The sequence below is a fragment of the Cimex lectularius genome, unplaced genomic scaffold, assembly GCF_000648675.2.
Source record: "Cimex lectularius strain Harlan isolate CLEC.00 unplaced genomic scaffold, Clec_2.1 scaffold46, whole genome shotgun sequence".
Lineage (NCBI taxonomy): Eukaryota > Metazoa > Arthropoda > Insecta > Hemiptera > Cimicidae > Cimex > Cimex lectularius.
The window spans coordinates 286,184-302,488 of NW_019392654.1; the positions used below are offsets into that span (position 1 = coordinate 286,184).

General features: G+C 33.2%; 2 protein-coding genes across 3 annotated transcripts; both read left to right on the top strand.

The window, feature by feature from the left end:
• The first annotated feature begins 663 nt into the window (after positions 1-663).
• Positions 664-9,868, top strand: LOC106672907 (non-canonical poly(A) RNA polymerase PAPD5-like). Of its 2 annotated transcripts, none has more exons than XM_014404710.2 (7): positions 664-1,502; positions 4,306-4,834; positions 7,453-7,599; positions 8,766-8,956; positions 9,016-9,163; positions 9,231-9,330; positions 9,447-9,868. In XM_014404710.2, exons 1-7 carry the CDS (start codon positions 1,213-1,215, stop codon positions 9,680-9,682), a joined length of 1,641 nt encoding a protein of 546 aa, XP_014260196.1. In that variant the 5' UTR covers positions 664-1,212; the 3' UTR covers positions 9,683-9,868. The 2 variants fall into 2 exon arrangements, with proteins under 2 accessions (XP_014260196.1, XP_014260197.1); XM_014404711.2 differs by having other exon boundaries at positions 703-1,502; positions 9,473-9,868.
• A 1,699-nt stretch (positions 9,869-11,567) lies between these two features.
• LOC106672925 (partitioning defective protein 6) lies at positions 11,568-15,728 on the top strand. Its single transcript, XM_014404737.2, has 5 exons — positions 11,568-11,955; positions 12,188-12,413; positions 12,484-12,693; positions 15,223-15,404; positions 15,459-15,728. The coding sequence occupies exons 1-5, from the start codon at positions 11,893-11,895 to the stop codon at positions 15,693-15,695; spliced, it is 918 nt and encodes a 305-aa protein (XP_014260223.1). The 5' UTR covers positions 11,568-11,892; the 3' UTR covers positions 15,696-15,728.
• The last annotated feature ends 577 nt before the right edge of the window (positions 15,729-16,305 follow it).

Here is a 16,305-nt window from a genome sequence, read left to right on the forward strand (position 1 = left end):
TGGATTTAATTTTAAACTAAATAAATTGAAGGCGTGTGTATTTTGAATATTTCTATATCACAATTCTTTTATAGTATTATAATAATAGCAATTTAATGTGAGATTTAAAATAAACTATTTTTAAATATTTTTAATAATCTGTGTAAGAAAGACAGAGCTCTATTTATTCGATTTTTTAAATATAATTTGAGAGTCAGTTTAATAATCTGCCTGAGTAAGATTCTTTAGTGTGCCAACAAATAAAAAAATAGTTTTAAATAAAACACTGTTTTATAATAAAAATAAAAATTAAAAAATTGTAATTCTGTTGAAATGCAGTGTCATAATTGTTTGTAAACTTTTGTCTTTGAAGGTACTAGGGAAAGGGATAACCCTTTCTTTTTCTTCTTCTTCTTTTTTTTAAAATTGTTTATTATGTTAGCTTTAAAATGCTATAGATATTTTCCCCATGTGGAGTCTACAGATTTCTCCTTTTTAACAATAACTTAAATTTGCCCTTTCGTCTATTGTGCCGAATGATAAACATATATATACTAGTATACATATAATTTTAATTTTTTTTTTAAATTATGTTTGGATCCAACGTCAATTGTGTAATTAGTGTATAATGTTGTTTTATCCCTTGTTTAGGTTTCGGTGGATAGTTCAAATAAGGTTGTTGAGGCGGCATGTGAGCTCTGGTTAACGAAGTTTGTTTTCTCTGGTCGATTTTTTCTTTGTATTTCCTCTTGCGTTTCTCTTGTTGTGACATGCTAAGAATGAAATTGTAAATTTTTCAATTATCGTAATTTTTAAAAATTGAATGAAAAACCAAATAGGCAGGAAATTTCATTTGTTGTAACCTTCTTCGCAACACTGCAACCGGCCCCTTGGAATACAAGAAAAACGGGATAGTTAAATAGGATAAAGTCGAGAATAAGGGAGTGCTTTCAGCTTTCTAGTTTCAAATTTTCAACCGGCGAGAATAGTTAAACTAGAGTTACCACTTGAAAAATCGCGATAGAATAAATTAATCGTTCAATTCTCAAACGTGCGCCCCGCGTGTGTTGTTCTGTCTTATTTTCCTCTTGAACAATCCGTAGCCGGATAAGGAGATGCCTCCGGAGACTTTAACATTTTTTATATGTACAATTTGATTATAAGTTTCAATTATAAAAAGTGAATTTGAAATTATTCCAGTGCGTTATTTATTTGTAAATATTAAACTCACACATGGATCAGAGGATATCCTGGTTCATGCCGGAACAGGAAGGCCCGGCGATGAAAGACTGGATGAGAATATGGGCCGCCTTCAAGGCCCTAGCATCAAAGAACAATAACAACAACAACAATAACAACAGCAGCGAACAGCAGGAGAACAACAAGAACAGCAAGAACTTCTGGAATCAGAATTGGGCATCGACATACGGCCTGTCTTACAACAGGGAATCCCTGATAGGACAGTACGGCGGCTGTCCGTGGATGCCAGAAGGCAAGGTTTATGACGAGAGGCCGCTTGTGAGGTACTTCTCATCAATTATGACGGCGTTACCAATTATACCGCCTTCTTTAATTATTTGGGAAAATATTTACTTTTTATTTTTTTGTTTCATTTCGACAATGGTACAAAGTCATTGGATGGACACTACCAAAGATTTCGGTCTAGAAAAGAAACCACAATCTAATTTGATGCTGTACAATTTTCGGTTTTAAAAGGGTGAATTCCATACCAATCATAATAAAATAATGCTGACTTCGTTTGTATTTCACCATTACCAAAAATCATGCAGTCAATTTGTATCCGTTTTGGGTTTTAGTCCGATAACAAAGTAGTATGATACTAACATGAATTTGTTTTTGTTTGTTGATCTGTTTCAGTCTTTGTGTGATTTTTTTTTTTAGTTGAAATCCTTTTAGACTTTTTCCGTGAAATGTGAGACACCAAAAATCAAAGCTAACGCCAACACTTCTTTCAACCAAAACAGTTAACCCAGACAGACCAAATCGGTCATACAGTTAAAGTTAGTTCATCATCCATCAGGAAATCTCATAATTTTAGATGTTAAAGCAGCATCACTGATTTTGTTGTTAATAACTTAAGTAATAGCTTGATCATCCATGACAATACAGCTTGTTGGTTGTTTGCTTTGCCTGAAATGCTGAAAATAAGTGCAATGATAATATCATGTTCATTGCCTTATCATTCTGAATTTCAAAAATTGAGTTCTGTTGGTATTCACATGCAAAATTGTTTTTTATTTACTATGTGTCTGTCATGTTAATAGATCATAAAATTAGCCCAATATCTGGAGCTATTGGTATGTACCAACTTGCTCTTTTCTTCACATTTCTTGTCACATTGAGTGAACTGCTTGCATCTGTAAGTCGCATTCCACATTTCATTTCAACCACTCCCACTTGACCATTTATTCTACAGGTTTATGCTTGCCCTCTAGCTTTAGTAAGTTCTAGGTTTTTTTTTTTTTTTTTTTTTTTTTTTTTTTTTTTTTTTTTTTTTTTTTTTTAAATCTCTTTACTCATAAAATCATTTTTATCCATTTTATAGGTCTTCTTTTACTAGATATTAAGTTTTAAAAAAATTTCCTTAATTGAATGTAATTATATTTTGTAATTACATATTATAAGGAGTAATAGTTGTTTACTGTTTTGCATCCATGCCAACAGTACTCCGGGGCTTATAGATTATCCAGATTCTAAGATAGAAAGATTATTTGGTTGTCATAAAACAATAATTAATTAACAACAAATATAAACAATTACTACTCCCACATGTAAAGAGAAAAATGAAATTTAATTTCCTGAAAGTATAAATGGATTAAAAGTAAAACGATACCATGTTGTTTAGATATAGATAAAAATTTAAACAGTCATCTGGCACTATGACCAATTTTGGCTCTACAGGCAATATGTTAAGTATGTTCGATGCAAAATAGATCCAATAAAATCTCATTAAATCTATAGTTGGTAGACACAGGGATTTGATGTTTGTAGATTGACGAACTTAACAAAGGATTTATTATCAATTTATATATTAATTTCTAAATGAACCCTGGCAGAAACAAAGGCAATGCTAGAATATACTGCTTGATATAAATTTGATGCTAGAATATACTTTTTTTTATCAGTTATAACATTAATTGTTCAAATTTTAAAGCATTGTTAAATAACTACTACTATTTTAAACACATTAAACAAAGTTATTGTTTGTCATAATTTTTCAGTATATTATCATGCCTATTTTATTATTACTATAAAACTACATACAGATCTTTACTAGAAAATGTTATTATAATACATATTAACATATCACATTTAAAAATTTTTTAAATATAATTCATTTATTCTAGTTATGCTGGAATCCTAAATATCTATGTCCTGGACCTAAATTATTTTTTTAAAGATACAGTCTTGCTTTTCTTATTAATAATGTATTACAGTTGATGCTGGGTGTTGGTCTGTGAGTAGGTGAATTCATTCTGAACTGGCATTGGGTCACTTATTAGGTCCTTCCACAGTGAATATGGCAGAATGCGGAAATGCGTTTGATCACTTTAACAAACCCGCGAGTGAAGACAGATACAATAAGTGATGCAATGCTGGTTCAGCATAAAAAATATATTACGCTTAGTACCATTTCCTTGAGTTTATACTTTGGGCATTCTTAAATTTTGACAATGCGATGTTAATGCACCATTATTAAGTTATGTTTGACAATTTTAAAGCTAGAAACTATTGTGCCAAAATTAGCAGCTGATAACATTTTTTCTTAGTTTATTACCCCTCATAATATCTTATAGTTTAGTTTGCAGAAAATCTTTTTTTTCTAAATTGATTTGTGATAGGCAATGTATCTTTCAGTTAAAGAATCACTGATGAAATAATAAATAGTCTCTTTAAACAATTTGACTAACACTTAATAATTTCAGTTTTATTATTATTGATTATTTGGAGATCGTGAGATGCAGTCTGGAGAGACCGTACCTCACAATCTCCAAATAATCATTAACTAACAGTAACTAAACACCACACATTTATTATTATTATTTACATGGTGGTGAGGTATGCGAAGTAATGACTGTTTTGTGAAACTACTTTCTTTGCTATCTTCTTTGGTAGGCCCATCAATAATGATTGAATTTGTCAATGATCAGATGTCATTTTGAGCTATGAATAACAGTAAAGTAATTTATAAAAAAAATTAACTGTTGAAATTGTGTATATTTATTTAATTGTAATTGTTATATTAACACAATTTTTATTGTATTTTAAATTTTTCATTGGTTTTAATCAGTTTTGATGTATTAGATTGCACGAGGAGATCCTTGATTTTTATGAGTACATCTCCCCAACCCCTGAAGAGCACAATATGCGAAGTCAGGTGGTGAGCAACATCGAATCTTTGGTTCTTGAGCTGTGGCCTAGTGCTCGAGTTGAAGTTTTCGGCTCTTTCCGCTCTGGCCTCTATTTACCGACGTCGGACATCGACCTTGTTGTAATCGGCGACTGGGAGACGCTTCCATTTCGGACGCTTGAGAAAACACTTCTCGAGAAAAACATCTGCACCCCTGAGAATGTCAAAGTCCTTGATAAAGCTACTGTCCCGATTGTTAAGCTTACGGATAAGTCGTCCTGTGTTAAAATTGATATTTCATTTAACATGTCAAATGGTGTACGTTCTGCAGAACTAATTAAAGAATTCAAGGCGAAATACCCTGCACTCTCCAAGCTTGTACTCATTCTGAAGCAGTTTCTGTTACAACGTGACCTTAATGAAGTGTTTTATGGTGGAATATCATCTTATAGCCTTATACTCATGTGTATAAGCTTTCTGCAAGTGAGTAATTTTTTAAAATATTTTATTCTAATTATTGTATTATTTAATGATAGTACAAAAGTTTTCTTTAATTACTTAGGCATTTTTTAAATTAAAATGTTCATGGAGAAGTTATAATTAACCATATTTTGTGCTATGTCAGAATAATTGAATGTTATCATAAGTTGTTATATCAGAATAATTGAGTTTATATTATTTTATTAGTAGTTTTATGTATTTTTATTTTAAGAAGTTGTAGGAATTGTCTCCTTTTACATTTGAACTTTCTTCCACTGTGCCTGACCTCTGGTTTTCCTGAAAATTTCCGTTTCTTTAATAAAGAATAGAATTTTTCTCAGGGTTATATTGGGTTGTCCGGAAAATAATGCAGGATTTTGGTATTAAACAAAAAAAAAGAAACTAGTTACTTTAAAGCAATGTTCTTTAATCAAAATAATTTCCCATACTCTCAATACATTTCTCCCAACGTGTTGGTAACTTATTAATTCCGTCTGAGTAGAATTCAGAATTTTTAGAATTGATAAAGTCAATAAATGCATTTTCCAGTTCCGTTTGATTTTTGAATATTATGTGTTGTAAGTAGTGGTCCAGGTGTCTAAAAAAATGGTAGTCAGTAGGCGAGAGGTCCGGAGAGTAGGGTGGGTGAGGCAAAGTTTCATAGCCAAGCTCCAATAATTTTTGTGACGTTACACGTGACACATGTGGTCGAGCGTTGTCATGCAACAAAATGGGCCCTTTCCGATTGACCAAAGAGGGCTTCATTACTGCCAATTTCTGATGCATGGTATTAATTTGGTTACAGTATGATTCAGCATTGATGGTTTCGCCAGGATTTAAGAAGCTGTAGTGTATTAAACCAAATGAAGCCCACCATACCGTAACCATTACCTTTTTTTGATGAGTTGGGGGCTTTGGAGCTTCTCCTTTGTCGAGCCACTGTCCAGAACGTCTAGTGTTATCGTAGAGAATCCACTTTTCGTCACATGTAACAGAAATGGGTCATTTTTGTTTCGACAAAGAAGTGATGCACAAACATCAAAGCGCTGATTTTTTGGCGATCGTTTAATGAGTGTGGAACCCAATTTTCGAGTTTTTTCACTTTTCCAATCGCCTTGAGGTGGTCAGCGACGGTCGTTTTACTGACTTTGAGTTGCTCTGCAAGTTCTCGAACAGTTGTTTTGGGGTTTTCTTCCACCACTGATCGCAGAACATCATCATTAAGAGAGGAAGGCCTTCCACGACCTTCTTCATCTTCAAGGCTGAAATCTCCCTCCCGAAATTTTTTAAACCACCTTTGCACAGTGCACTCATTAACACAACCCTCGCCCCAGACTTGGTTAATGTTTCTAGCCGTTTGGGCTCCGCTTCGGCCGAGTTTAAACTCGTAAAAGAAAATCGTACGAAATTCTCGCTTTGACATTATAAGGATGACTGAATTATTTCCAAGTAGCGGAATGCTACAGAGGTAAACAAACAATATCATTTGGAAGAGGATTAATAAGTGTTGACATCAAATGAGTAATCCTGTAAACGTAAACAGAATATTTTATATAGATTTTTTTTAATGAAAACTTAAAATCCTGCATTATTTTCCGGACAACCCAATAGTATTGAGATCTATAATACTGTTGCCCTAGGTATGGCAGTATCGTAGATGGAATTTACATAGGATATACTCTGTTGTCTCTATCTCTTGCAGATCATCTGTTAATTACCAGTACCATTTGTTGAAGGAGTATTTTACTGTAGCACAACCTGTTGTCCTAAATATATCAGCTAGGAATATTATTCTATTGAATAGGAAGTCCTCTTTCTCCCATTGCTTTGTTTTTGCAAGTAGTCCTTTTGTTTGATTCATGCCTGGAATACGTTCCTAGTGTGTTTTTTCGTAATTTATGACAAGTTCTTTTTTTCTTTGGCTTTTATTTGTGTCAAGGATTTAGGCCTGTGTTGTTCCAAAGTTCCCTTTTTAGTTCCCTAACCATCCCTTTTTAGTTAGAATGTCTGCTCGTTACCTGAAATTCCCTCATAATCTGGAACTCACAATGAAACTAGTATTTCCAAATTATAGTTTTATTTTGCTACTATTAGAATGGATTTTATTCATATTTTTGGTGTGGTTCTGTCACTGTGGCTGTGGCTGCCCAGTTCTTCTAGTCTCCTCACATTAAAGGAAAGCTAGACACTCTTGTAGCTAGCGTTGAAGGAGTGAGGTATCAGGTGTTCTGCTCTACTATACTTCCTATGATTAGGGGGTGTCGGTGGTCACAACAGTTTAGGCGTTGACACAGTGCTCATCACTGTTAGATAAAGATCTATAAAGATGTTACAAATGGGCTTCTTTTCAAAAACACCGGCACCCCAAGAGTTCATATAACCCCATTAAAAAAGATTCCTTCTTGGATTAGCTGCAGTTGTGTGATTCTGTGTTTTGTGGCAATTCAATTCAGCTATTTTCCAGGCACAACTGTGATGAAGGGGTTTGGACATCTGGCTCCCATTTGTAGATTTAAATTTAAGTCTATTTACTTTATTATTTATATAATTCATTATTTATTTATTTTCTACTATGTTCATTTATTAACTTATAATTTTCATTATTATCCTGTGATTTACAGTTACATCCTCGTACTGATGTACTCCAACCCGACTGCAACCTTGGGGTGCTGTTGATTGAATTCTTTGAGCTGTATGGTCGCCGTTTCAATTATATTATGACTGCAATACGCATAAAGAATGGAGGCACTTACGTGTCAAAAGAGGAGGTAGAGTTAGAAATTATTTTAAATTAATTATTATTTTTATCTAAGGTCTTGGTTGAGATGAAAAAGTTAATGACACGAACGGGATTTGAACCCGCAACCTTCGGCTCAGTACACTGTTGTTCTAACAAGTTGAGCTATCGTGACTTAGATCCACTTGGACACCAACTCCTCATCTCAACCAACAACGTATCAATTGTTATCTCTTTTTACCATTTTTCAAATGCATTTAATTCCAGCTCATGATACTAACTTTTTCATATCAACAAGACCTTAGATAAAAAGAATAATTAATATGGTCAATTATGATATATTATTTTAAATGTGTGGTGATTAGTGACTGTTAATCGATAATTATTCAGAAATCGTGAGATGCGGTCTGGTGTGATGTAGGTTTCAGAAAAACATTTTCTTTATCGTGCCAACGTTTCAACCTTTATTGAGATCATCTTCAGGGCTCAAAGTGTTTGTCTTCTGTGTAATTGTGCCATTCTTGCGTGTCGTGTTGAGAGTGCCAGTGAGATTTTGCTGTTTTATGTTTATATACGTTGGATTTTGAAGGGGTGGGGAAGGAAGTCGGTATAGAAAAGACATTTTTGTATAAGGCGTCGGCTTCTTTGAGGTGAAAGGAGCTGACAAAGGGAAAAAATGTGTTGGTAATGGTACAGCCAGATTATCCTTTCAGGATTATATAGAAAGGGATAAATAGGAAAAGGAAAGCTAAATTGTTGGACAATTAGACTATGTGAAAAATATTTGATGATATATGTATGTTATGTATATTGAATTGGATTAATGATATTGGCGTAGCTGCGACTGAGTTTACTAAGTTGTGGTATGACCGTATCCAACTTCCACGACATGCAAGAATGGCACAATTTCACAGAAGACAAACACTTTGAGTGAGTAGAAATACTGATTGAATATTTAAAAAATATATATTTTGCATTGTATAAATTCTCTTTTCCACATGCTAAATGTATTTGTTAAATGTAAACAATGTTTGTAAATCCCAGGCCCTGAAGATGATCTCAATAAAGATCGAAACGTTGGCACGATAAAGAAAATGTTTTTCTGAAACCTACATCACACCAGACCGCATCTCACGATTTCTAAATAATTATTTTAAATAATGAAGTTTTGTATCATTTATATATTATTGTGTGTAGATTCAGAAAGATTTAAAAGGTGGTCACCGTCCATCAATATTGTGTATTGAGGACCCTCTCACACCTGGAAATGACATCGGCCGTGGTTCCTATGGTGCACTTCAGGTCAAACAGACATTTGAGTATGCCTACATCACACTCACACAAGTCATGAACCCCCTAAATGGCTGTTTCCTTAATGAGGGAGAGAGGTATAAAATCGGACAATATTAATTTTTCCAGGCAAATATATTTTTCCGTTTATTTACAGCATATTGGGCCGGATAATACGAATCAGGGACCGTGTCGTTACCTACAGAGAATGGGTGAGGCAAACCTTCCCTGTAAAATCTTGTGGGGCTTCTTCCTCGTCTTCAAGCCATCTCAGTGTTTCGTCCTTTGGTTCTAGTGATGATTCTGTAAATAATCTTTTGAAAGGGTGAAAAGAAAGTTTTTATTTTATTTTTATTTTTTTAATTTGTTAAGGAGGGGGATGGGAGTGATACCATCACACCTACTGGGAGTGCTCTACTTGAGAAACTTTTCCACAGGGCAAGAATGACAAACAGGCCATATAAGTCACCAGGTACGTTTTAAACCTGTTAATATTATGAGCTTTGTGCAGATATAAGTGGTACAAGAATTGGTCATTGTGTAAACAATAACATTTTTTGTTATCCGACCTTCTGCGACGAATGGAAGAATGTTCCATGACAAACTCTTTGCAGGTACTTCAAGAGGTCATGGAGGATCCAGAGGCCATGGGGGAATCGCAACTGGGAACGGAAGCGCAGCAGGAACGCCTTCCGGATCGACTCACCGCCCGACAAAACTCTATTCCAGCCAAACAGGATTCAAGCGGCAATTTAACAGTTCCTCTGGCGCCGGCAGTATCCTCCACGACAAAAACGCTCAGCAAAGAAGAAAAAATTGAATGAGAGTTTCAGAAAAAACAATTTGATCGACAGATCTTTTTAAAACTCTTCCTCTTGGACTTTGTGTACAGCTTTTGTTTTTGTTTTGTTTTTAATGTACAGAGTCTTATATACAATGTAATGTATGTAATGTATTTTTTAGACAAAAACAACGTATTTTCTAATTGTTGTTGAAAAAAACTAAAACGAGTCTTCTTTCTAGTTTTCTTTTTTTTTTTTTTTTTTTTAATGTTAAAAGTACATAAACAAAGGAAAATGTACTAAGTCAAATATATTGTGAGGAATCTTGAGATTTTAAAGTTCCTAAATTTGAGAAAATTATTTTAAAATAATTAAAAATTAGTAAATACAAAAATAAGGCAAAATGTATTTATATTTATTTAAAAATTATTAAACTGTACAAATAACTTCAATTTTTGTAAATAAGTCTTTTTCGTTGTTTTTTCTTTTCTTTTTTTCTTTTTTTTATTTTGCATTTGTATAGGAAATATGCGATTTTTAGCTTTTTTAATAAGTCAAAAGCCCAAAATGTATAAATTGTACCATTTGATTTCTTTTTTTTTAAATGCCCTGTTCTGGCAATAAAAAAATGTATATAATAGTAAAAATAAAAAAATAAAAATTAAAAATAAAAGCAACTGCAAAATAATTTGTTTTTAATTCAGTTGTACAACAGTCCATATTATGGTTTAAAAAAAATCCATAACATGGCTATACACATTTAGGTGGTCTCTCCCATTTTTATTTTAAAAGTTCACTCGTTCATTCATCAAAATAGGTGTCTCAGCTTTGCACATCGAGGGCCACATCAATGGACGATAGCAAGTGAAGTTTGTTACTAGTCTACATAAAACTACCCCTCGGCTCAGTGATAAGTATACCATTTCAAGTATTTGTATGCTGGCTATGGCTCAGACCAATGAAAAAAAATGTAACTATATACTGGTTTCTTTGTTTGTCCTGTCATTTTAAATTCATTTTGTCTAGATAAATAAATGGAGCCATAGTCCACACTTTCGGGGCGAAAATGAACCTTGGTGGTTCTTGTCCCTTAAAAAAATGTGTGGTGTTTAGTGACCATTAGTTAATGATTATTTGGGGATCGTGAGATGCGGTCTGGTGTGACGTAGATTTTAGAAAAACATTTTCTTTATCGTGCCAACGTTTCTATCTTTATTGAGATCATCTTCAGGGCCTGAGATTTATAAACATTGTTTAAATTATACAAATATGTGTAGCATGTGAAAAAATTGAATTTATACAGTGCTAGAAATGTGTAGCATATGAAAAAAATGTATACAACCTAGAAATTAACTTTTTTTCACATCCTACATGTATTTGCAAAATTTAAACAATGTTTATAAATCCCAGGCCCTGAAGATGATCTCAATAAATATCAAAACGTTGGCACGCTAAAGAAAATGTTTTTCTAAAATCTACATCTCACAAGACGCATCTCATGAACTCCAAATAATCTTAAAAAAAAAATATTAATTTGTTGGATTTATGAGAATCCAAGAATTAATAAAAATAATAATGGAGGCATACTAGCAAAAAGTAGGTTTGTTCTCTTTTTAATCTTCCATTCAAATAATATAAATACACTTTCTATTGAGACTGTGGGCATTTATTACCCCACAATTTGTATTTTTCTTTTATTTCATTTTTCTGTTCCGACAGCCTCAAAAGTTACTGAAAAAAAAATCTTGCTCGAAGAAATCTCATTCAAACACTGTCAGACATACATTCAAATGTATAAGAATTTAGGAAAAAAAATTATTATTGTTGTCTGTGTTTTGTGTTCTCAACAATTTCTATAGGTACATATCGATAGCGACGATAGAAATTGTATCGATATTCGCTAACGAGTAACCTAATGATAGATAAGATACAATCATGGCCGACCGATGACTCCAAGCCCTGTTTTTTTTATTTTTCTCCCTATTATTTACTTATTTCAGTATTATTAAAAAATCTTAAAAGACGTAGCTTATTTTACAAAATAATTAATCCCCAGTCAGTCTTTTATGAATATTTGAAGTATATGGATTCAATGTAGTTTAATCAAAGCCTTAGAACCGAGATGTGAAGTGTTTTTTTTTCACGTCGTACTTCTTAATTGTTACTTAAAGCTATTATAATTTACCTCAAATTTGTTTTAACATTATTTTTAAATTTTGGCTTTAAGCGTTTTGAACGTTAGGTAAAGGAACATGTCAAGACATTCCAAGAAGGAACATAGGATAGATTCCGGCCTTGTAGAGATTAAAAGCAAGGTGGGTCCAGTTTTTTAAATTTAATTATTTTTTTTTTAAATCTATGTTAGAAATTAAATAAGTAATTTTTATGTGAATCTCAAAAAGGTGCATTTTTAAATCTCAGACTCCACCTTTTGGAGTGGAATCAACAGGTTAACCACATAAACCACGTTACAATTTGCTTTGAACCGTAAAAATTCATTTGTAAAAGTGTAAATTTTAAGTTGTCTCGTAACTTTTTTATGTTAAGTTTGACGCCGAATTTCGTCGTTTCTCGCTGTCGAGGGACGCGACGACGAAGTACGAAGACCTGAAGACCCTTTTGGAAAAGCTCCACCGCCTCTCGGACACGGCTTTCCTCATTTCTTACACAGACCCTCGCGATGGAGACCTTCTTCCAATCAACAATGACGACAATCTATCGAGGGCTTTACAGACCGCTAAGCCTCTTCTCCGTGTAATCATACAACGTAAAGGTATTTTAATAGATTCACACTGTTTTACTATATTTCTCCTATACCGTGATTATAACTGAAATTATTCAAGGTGAAAGTCTAGAAGAGTTGAACGGTTATGGAACATTCCGTCCAAAGAACATCATATCGTCAATTCTTGGTACTCCTGGAAAAGGAAAGGGACTAGCTATATCCAATCCTCATGATTTCCGCCAAGTCTCTTCGATTATAGATGTAGACATCGTACCCGAGACATGTCGGAGGGTACGTTTAGTAAAGCATGGTTCGGAACGACCTCTAGGTAAGTTACATTACAAAAAAGTCTGCATGTTTAAAAATGCTTTCCTGCTTAAAATGAGTTTTTAAATCAAATTACTGTCATTTTCTCCCTCATTCTTTGGAGATACTCATTGACTGAACTTGAACCAAAATTTTGACAATCATCATTTGTCCCTACATGAATATAAATTACACAGATGAACAAAATTAATGCACCACCCTTAAATTTTAATGTATTAATAGTTATTCATATTTTGCTTACAAAAAATAGGTTTGATTGTAAAAATGAGGCTTTAAAAAAAAAAAATTATTGAGTATTTTAGGTTTATTACCTAATTCTAAAAAAAATTATCGAGTACAAAATCAAAAACAAATGAAAATACTTTTTTGCCTCTTTTAATACGGTGTATTTCCTCCTCTCTCACAAATCACTTCCATTAAACCCCTTTGCATTCCAAGGAAAAAAGTTCTGCTAAAATCCTGAGGAATTCTTTCCTATTCGTCAAGAACAGCCAATTCCAACTCTTTTAGGGTGGTAGGACCTGGGTGGTTTCGCCATTGTTCTTGTCGCTTAAGTTGGTCCCAAATTTGTTTGATTGGGTCTGGACTTCGAGTTGGCCACTCCAAGCATTCTATTCCAACCTCATTCAGGTAGTCATCCACAGTATGTTTCTCTGGGGTCTGGCATACCCTGCATTAGCAAGAATTTCTCAGTGATGTCGTGAGCAAATGGCACTACATGCTCTTCGAATATGCCTTGTAAGTACCTTTACCACGAGATCTTCCTCACACTTCAACCAATTTGGTGCAGGCGTTCAAGGAAATGCTGCCCCAGAACATAGTGGCCCAATGTGAACTGCCCCTGAGGAACCCATACAGCATACATTTCTCCTGAACATCTCTGTATGAAATTACGCCCATCTGAAGATTTGAGGCCAACCTCATCTGTAAAGAGAACTCGTCCTTCATTCTTCCAATGTCCAATTCACATGTTCCTATGAAAATTGAAGCATGGCCGTTTTCTGAGCTGTGGTGACTTGAATCTTCCATCACCAAATCGGAGTAACATAAATTCAAGCAATCCTTTAAAATTCATCCTTATAACATTGCCGAACTTAATGTCTATATCTTTCAAATTTTGTACTTGACCAACAACAGTATATGATTCAAAAATAGATAGCATTGGTAAGAGAAAAAAGAAAAAAAATTAAAGCTCCTGGTGGAACAGGAAAACGTTCTTGACAAATTTAGTATTAGCAAAAATAGTCAATCTGTAATAATGTATATGTAATTTGGGGACTGCGGTAGCCGAGTGGTTAGCATTAGAGACACTCACGCCGCGGTCGTGGGTTCGATTTCCACCGTCGCCTCTGGCCCTTTTTTCACGAAACCCCCCAATTTGAACACACATATAAGAATTGTCACCATGGCTAATATGCATAGTGCATAACAGAAAAAAAAAAAAAATCTGTAATAATGGCTTTAGCAGTTGCTTCATCTGAAATCACAGTTACTTTACTTACTGGAGGTGGAAAACAGTATATTACACATTTAAATTACTCAAGTGAAGCTAGCATATAAAATAAAGTGATCAATGCTACCTTTTGAAATAAGTTATATCTCGGGAAATAGACCAGTTATTTCTTCTGCACAAAATTGATTTGTTTAAACTTTTAAAGCGATTAGTAATTTCTCGAAGTTAAATGAATAAAATTAGAGTTAATTTGCTTTAGTTAAATAATAACTGATATAAAAATAGTTTTTATATTTTATGTATTTTTAAATTTTATGTAAAATTACTAATTATTTATAAATTGTCAATTATAATAGTGAATGCTAATCATCAATGTATGGACACTTGTGGAATAAACAGCTTCATTGCAAGGGTAATGTAGTGAAGGGGAACAAAAAGTCTTTCTTGTCTAATTATGATTTACAACAATAATTTCTTATACATTATATAGAAGAATAAAATAGAAAATGTTTTCACATTTGAACTTAAATTTTAATATTATAAAGTTATTTCAATTATCATTCTTTTTATCTATTAGGTCAATAGATGAAAAAGCTAGTGTCACACGCGGGATTCAAACCCACGACCTTCGGCTTACTACGCAGCTGCTCTAACCACTTGAGCTATTGTGACTTCAGATCAAGTGGTTAGAACAGCGGTGTATTGAGACAAAGGTCATGGGTTCAAATCACGTTCGGGACACTCGCTTTGTCATCTCAACCAAGACCTTAGATAAAAAGAACAATTAATTGAAATAATTAATATAGTAAATTATGACCGCTAAACATATATGGATTAATTATAGTGCAATGTTTAGACAAGTTAGATGTACTAAAATTACGTACTTAAATGCTTGGACATTTTGTATATTTTTTGTTGTTTTAGATGTTAGATTCAGACAAAATGAATAGTGAATTTCTTCAACAAATTGATTTATTATTTATTTTGTCTGAATCTAACATCTAAGCAAAAAGCAACCAACAACAAAAAGTATTAATTTTATTGTTTATTTATATAAGTATTTATTTATTTTTTTAGGATTTTACATAAGAGATGGAACGAGTTTTCGAGTAACACTAGGCGGTGTTCAAAAGGTCCCTGGAATATTCATTTCAAGACTTGTACCAGGTGGCCTTGCCGAGTCTACTGGGTTGCTTGCTGTCAACGATGAAGTTCTAGAAGTCAATGGGATCGAAGTTGCTGGGAAAAGCCTTGACCAGGTAAGTTCTCGATTTTAAATCAGTTCAAACAGTTTTTGATAATGATTTAATTAGGTGACAGACATGATGGTCGCCAATTCTTGGAATTTGATAATGACCGTGCGGCCGGCCAATCAGAGAGCGACCTCTTCAGCTGGACTCACACAGCATCCTGTACAGGCGCAGGACGAGTGGACTCGCAATTCTGTCATCCGGGAGTCTTCCAGCTCAAATGAATCGGGGGGTGCCTCTGGCGGTGCAGGTGACACCGTTCTCGACCACACCACCGGTTTGGTACAGAGTGCATCCTGATTGTCGAAGTCCCTAATAAAAAAAAGAAAAAAAGAAGTAGAGATTGTTAAAGAAATCATTCCCAATTTGTTACATTCCTGTTTTCAATTTATTTTATTTTCAAGTATTATTATTAAGTATTATAATTTTATTACTTTTTATGACTTTTAAAACAATTATCGAATTTAATCACCGTCCAATTTGTTACAACTTAATAAATGATTAAGAAAAAAGTATTAGTGCCTTGTAACATTTTACATTTCAGTAATAAAGTATTGAAAAAGTATAAAGCATGTTATTATGTATATCAAATATATAAATATATGTCATCGATTTGTAAATAATAAATATATATATATATATTACAGTTTATATTGAATTATGTGATCGTTAACCTAACATCCAGTGTGAAATTCTAAAAAAAATATTTATTTCAAACTATGTATGTATTTTTAACATTATATTAATTACAATATGAAAAATCGAATTAAGCGAGATCAGAAATTCATTAGTTTTAATCAAAATTATTTAATTATGATAGTTTGAAAGAAAATTAACGAAAACACCGGAAAATCATTTAGTGATAGACCAAAATTTAAGTAACAATTTTTTCTATCGCTAAATATTTTTT